Source organism: Gavialis gangeticus, unplaced genomic scaffold, assembly GCF_001723915.1.
Source record: "Gavialis gangeticus isolate Ggan-Ray unplaced genomic scaffold, GavGan_comp1, whole genome shotgun sequence".
Taxonomy (NCBI): Eukaryota; Metazoa; Chordata; order Crocodylia; family Gavialidae; genus Gavialis; species Gavialis gangeticus.
In genome coordinates, this window is record NW_017729033.1 from 68,023,289 (window position 1) to 68,029,288 (window position 6,000).

The 6,000-nt window shown below is 39.6% G+C and overlaps 1 protein-coding gene across 3 annotated transcripts in view; it reads right to left on the reverse strand.

Annotated features, from left to right (window-relative positions):
* Window positions 1-6,000, reverse strand: part of CORIN (corin, serine peptidase) — a 313,652-nt gene that overhangs the window by 84,958 nt on the left and 222,694 nt on the right. For all 3 annotated transcript variants that reach the window (XM_019526369.1, XM_019526368.1, XM_019526370.1), the window contains one exon: window positions 940-1,085. In XM_019526369.1, coding sequence (XP_019381914.1) covers window positions 940-1,085 — 146 coding nt within the window. The remainder of the gene's footprint in view (window positions 1-939; window positions 1,086-6,000) is intronic.

Sequence of the window (6,000 nt, forward strand, 5' to 3'; positions counted from 1 at the left end):
TTTGATCCAGAGGATCAAACCAAAGTGAAAAAGAAGAAAGCAGCACGTTGTAAATTTGGACTGCAACTTAGACAACATATGGATCTGTGAAACTTGTAACAAGCCATGTTACTCTCCAACTGGGCATGTCAGCCACAAATGGATGCATCAGGCATCTGACTAAACTGTTTACATGTACACCAGGACCCAGAGGATATAAACTATTTACTATTACTATGTTTCATGTGACCTTCATATTGACCTATGTACACAAAATGTTTGAATGAAAAGACATGACCATCTCCAAAGTAACAGTAAATGACACCATGAACTCCTATCTTTTATCCCCAGCACAGCAAGTTTAATAGAATGGGACAAAAGGCTCAGATTTCTACAGTTTCTAATTAGTGCTCGGTTTGGTCAGGCTTAGACAACTATGATTCCAGAGAAGAATAATTAATTCTAGAAGCAGGAATGAATTAATGTGACAGGGTGCTGTTCTAAGTGCCATCTCATAGTAGCAGATGAGTGCTGAAAGACCTACCTCACCCCAAGTGCTGCAGGGAGGGCTCTCTGCACCCTGCCTGGCTGGAGCTGCCGTAGCATAGGCTCTATGGTGGCTGTCATTCTGGTGCCCCCTCTAAAACAGACCCTGGGGCTGGTGCTCCACTCACCCACCCTTAGTTACTCTCCTGGGTAGTTTTACCCTTCCCTGAAATGAAAGTTCTTCGTTTTCTTATGAGATTCCTTCTATGTAGCTGAATGTAAAAGGAAAGCCCCCCAAACTTGATTTTGAATCATTTGTACAGTATATTAGCTTTTATGATAAGTTTTTCAGATCCATCTACATGATATATTGGAATCTAAAGGGAGAGAATAAAAGCATGAACTGAATCAGTAATTTAAGGCAACCTAGGAATTAATATTCAACCTCCAAATGTAAGTATTCAAACAAGTAACCTTCAACATCTTCATCAGGTGTTAGGCAGGTTTGGTTGTCTTGGTTTTCATTTGGAAACTGAGTGCAGTCTGTGTCTTCTGGCCACTGCAAGCCTACAATCCCGAGCACAGACTCACAGCGCTCCTTGGAATGGTCACACAGTGCCCTTGGAGACAAATTAGAAAGAGTGAATAATGCTGCTGGGAAGAAAATGTGCTGTGAGAAGGTTATCAATTATGACTGGAAACTAGGAATCCTAGCTGAGGATCTGAAAATGAAAAAGATTAACTTGTTGATCAGCTTCCTTACCTGGGAAAAAATATTAAAGGTTTCATTGTTGTTTAAGAAAATCACTGTAAAAGACCCCTATTGTTTGAATCACATTATAAAGGTAAAAAAATGAGACTGTTGTTTCTTACCAACTGCTCTGAAGGAAATGTCAGAGAAGCCAGTTTTAAAGCCTAAGATAATGAACTCGGTTCTATGCAATGAGAAATTATTTACAAGAATGTATTGAATGAAGCAATCCAATAGTACCAGCAATAATAATGCTTTATGTCTACATCTACAATGAGGCTTTTCTCCAGAAAGACTCCAAAGAGCTGCACAACTGTCATTCATACTGTACCAATAAAAGCTATTTCTTCAGGTGCAGAAGTCAGCAGCCTTTGCACAGTGCACGACAACTGAGAGTGAGTGTGAGAGAGTGCTGTAGGCAGGTTATGGACTTTTAGGGTCTCTTCTGAGATGCACATACAAAATGGAGTACAGTGTCTACAGCACAGGAAGTTAAAGATTTGAGTTAACCTACCCACACCTGAACTTGTGTACAGACAGTCTAGTATTTCAAACATAGAAAACAAGAGACTTTCTAAAGAGTTTGATAAAGCTATGAGGTTTGGGGAAATCATTGCAGAGTAACATGGGTTTGAGAATGTGGTCAGTTTGGCCACAACAACTTGTATCAGATCTAGCAATAGAAGCAAGAAAAATGTCTTCATTTTGAACTTTTTTTTTCCACCATAGAAATACAGGAATGTGTCATCATATCAGATTAGTTCATCTAGACTAGTATCTACACTAGTATCGCATCTCTCAAAAATGGCCAATACCAAACACTTCAAATAAATAGGAAGAAAAGTCTATAAGGGAAGATTCTCCTTAACAACAGACAATTAGTGATTGGTTTATGTCTCAAACTGTGGGTTGATATATTTTTTCTAGCCAGTATAATTGCAGATGATGTCCTTATAATAATGAAACTGTCAAATCCCTTTTTGAATTTTGGGCTGTGGGCACATGAACAAACTATTGTGAAATAGATAACAGCAGAGATTTACAGTTTACAGATTTATGGTAACTGCCTGTGTGCCCACTCTTCCACTATAGTAAACAAAAGCTAAGCTGTGATAGTTTGCCCCTCTTTCATTAAGGAGTAAGCTATCTTCCATTTACCTTCGGTAAGAGCATGCCCATAGACAACTGCCACAGAGCAACTAACACATCATAAATACCCGCCCCCTCCCCCCATTTTTTTTTACCTTGTGTTGACTTGCTTGTGTGCCCATAGCCTTATTAAGGATTTTATTCCAATTATATCTTCTGCAGTGACTTCCACCACAGCTTGAGTTTGTACAGTATCAGGTATAAATGTAGCCTTAGATCTCATTTAATGTTCATTTTGTTTCTCCTGCTGAAGAAGAACAAAATGGAGAGTTCATCTTATAATTTACAGGCTTTTTATCAAGCCATTGCTTATTTGCCTTTTTCTTAAGAAAACAATCCAGATCATTTCAACTTCTCTTTGGATAGATGGCTGCTAATCAATGTCATCACTTCTCCTTCTCCTATGTCTGTATTGGAATTGAGGAACTGAAACTGAACAAACTTATTAAGGTGAGGTGTGTCTTCAGTGGATATGACAGGATAGCATTTTCAACATTGTCATTGGTCCCAAATTTAATTTGGTTTGGGGAGAATTAGAAATAAAAAATTATTTTTTTTTCTGCAGCACATCATTCAACCCTTTGTGTTAATAGTAATAGAGAAGACCAATTCATTACACTTGTATGTATTTGAAAAGAAATTGTAAGAATTGTCAGACATTCTGCAAAAAGATGTAACAATATCAGATGCATGTAGAAGGAGGGCTGAATGTGAGAGTGAACAATAGCAGATTAAGGCAAAGAGACTATTAATGTCTGTCAGATGGCTACAGAAATCTAACTCACTTATATTATTTGACTGTAACAGGATGTTGCCAGCCTGATTCACTTAGAAAAAGAAATACAGAACAAAATGTATTCTGTGCCCATCTGAAGTGGGATGCAGTGGACCATAAATAAATTAATTTTATACGAATGGCCTGAAATAAATTAGCTGTGTCATGGCCTGGCAGTGATCTGTTTCCCTTCAGATTCTCTTTTCCACTAAAAAAAATTGCAAATCACATTTGAACAACTGCCCTACATTGTCCCATGGTTTGTTCTAAATTCTGTTAATTTCTGTTCTGTTTATTTTCTGATGACAGGCAGGCCAGTGAAAATAATAATAATAATAATAACAACAACAACAACAACAAACCCCCACAAAATGTAGATTTGAAAAGGTTTGTTCTAGTTAGTTGAAACATTGAGCAATTGCTGCTATCCACATCATCTCCCCACTCTCAAAGCTTCAGCCAAAAAAGATTCTTCCCAATTGTTGTCAGCAGTTCCTCAATATGACAATGACAAGTCTTCCAACAAATAGGGAAAGCCATCAGTGAGTCCAAAGGTGACTGAAGACGACAGTGTGAAATCCACTTATTTAACTGGAGATGTGGCAAATAGTTCCAGGAGGAAGGAGTGGATCCTGGTGATGTCAGGTCACAGCTCTTTCCTTTTGTGTCTCATCTATCTGCCTGGTTAAAATGGTCAATGCCTTGTCATACATCAGGGCACCACTAGAGATGATTCGTGCTTGAGTCTCCCAGGTTTTGATGTTAATATTACATTTCGTCAAATTAGCCTTAAAGATGTCCTTGAATCATTTCTTTTAACCACCTCTAAAGTGGGCACCATTGGTGAATTGGGAATATACAACCTGTTTCAGGAGCCAGTTGTCAGGCGTACTTATGACTGTGCTGTCCAACATGACTTCAAAGCTAATGGTGTTTGCTTGAGCCAAAATGCTGACATTCATTCTTCAGTCCTTCCAGCTGACATGAAGGATTCTCTGAAGACATCACTGATGCTGGCATTCCAAGGCTTTCAGGTGTTACCGACATGTTATCCAAGTGTCCCATACAACAGGGTAGGAATGACAACAGCCTGGTAGACAAACAGTTTGATTTGGGTCCTGATGCCATGATCATAAAAGACATGACTTTGGAGATGTCCAAAGACACCACTGGCAGATTATATCGGGTATTGAATATCACTTTCTACACCAGTCTTGTCCAACATGTGGCCCTCCAAGCTGTTTTCTGAGGCCCGAGGTGCTGCGATGAGAAATGAAAGTAAACACTGTACTTTTGTTTCGGGGAGGCGATGTGATACCGCTTCATGTGAGGTCTTTGAATGTGGCTCGCTGGCCCACTGGGTGATAAAAAGTTCATGATCTGGCCCCACATTCAAAAAGGTTGGACACCCCTGTTCTACACTTACTTTTTAGGAAAAGTGGCTTCCCAGGTATGGGAAATACTCAACATTCTCCAAAGACGGTCTTCTAATTGTAAGATGTGGAGGAGCAGCTGGTTGGTTTGGCAGGGTTAGTAAAGTATCTTGGTTTTTGTGAAGTTGGTAGCAAGTCCAAGCATACACTTCACAGAAGTAGTCCAGAGTGGCCTGAAGCTATTCTGCTGAGTGGACACATACAACATAATCATCAGCAAACTGAAGATCAGTAATGGAAGTGTTGGTTATCTTGGATTTAGAAAGTAACTGGTTTATTTTGAAGAGATTCCTGTCCACATGATACTGGATGCTGACTTCAGATGGGAGTCTATCAGCAATGAGATGCAGAATAGCCACACTAAAGATAGAAAAGCAGGCTGGTACAATCATGCATCCTTGCTTGACTCCACTTCTAATAATGAAGGGGTCCATTTCCAAGCCTTTATTTAGGATGGCTGCTGTCATGTCATTGCAAAGAAGTCTGATGACGGTAACCAATTTTGGCAGGCATCCAAATCTCATCAGGACCTTCTATGGGGCTTTCTCTGTTGATGGATTCAAAGGCCTCAGTCAGCTCAGTGAAAGCCACATAAAGATCTCAGTGTTGTTTGCAACATTTCTCCAGTAGCTGCCTAGCAACAAAGACCATATCTATTGTACTTCTGAGCGATCTGAAACCACACTGGGACTCGAGCAGAATCTCCTTGGGAAGAGGAGTGAGTCTATTGAGTAGACTGCAGGTGAGGATCTTCCCAGCTACAAATCTACCACAGTAATTGCTCCAATCTGATCTATCTACAAAGTTCACTGCAGGATGCTGAAGGAACTGACTGAAGAAATCTCACTGGCAACAATATTTGCAAAGCTATGGATGACAGGAAAACGCTCAGAGAACTGGAGATGGGATAACATAGCACCCATCTTTAAAAAAAGGAAAAAAGGTTTCAATATCAACAAAGTTAGTGGACCAAATTTTAAAATATTCAATCTGTAAACATCTAGAGGAGAAAGTGGTGATCACTAGTAGTCAACATGGATGTGTTAAGAACAAATCATGCGAAAACAATTTGATTTCCTTCTTCAGCAGGATAACTTGTTTGGTGGATGAAAGTAATTCAGTGAACATAATATATCTGGATTTTAGTAAGGCTTTTGATACAATCCCACATGACATTCTCTTGAGTAAATTATGGGCTATGGACTATCCAGTGGTATGCTGGCATGTGATTAGCTGAATACCAACAAGCAGAAAGACAAAAATGGGAGGGCTTGCAAACACACTGGAGGGTAGAGTTCTACCCTCTAAAGGATATTGATAACTCAGAGAACATGACACTAGATAACAATGTGAAATTCAACCACAGCATGTAAAATGCGAGTTGGGCGGGGGGGAGGGGAAATGTACCAAGTTGTAACTGGAGAAAC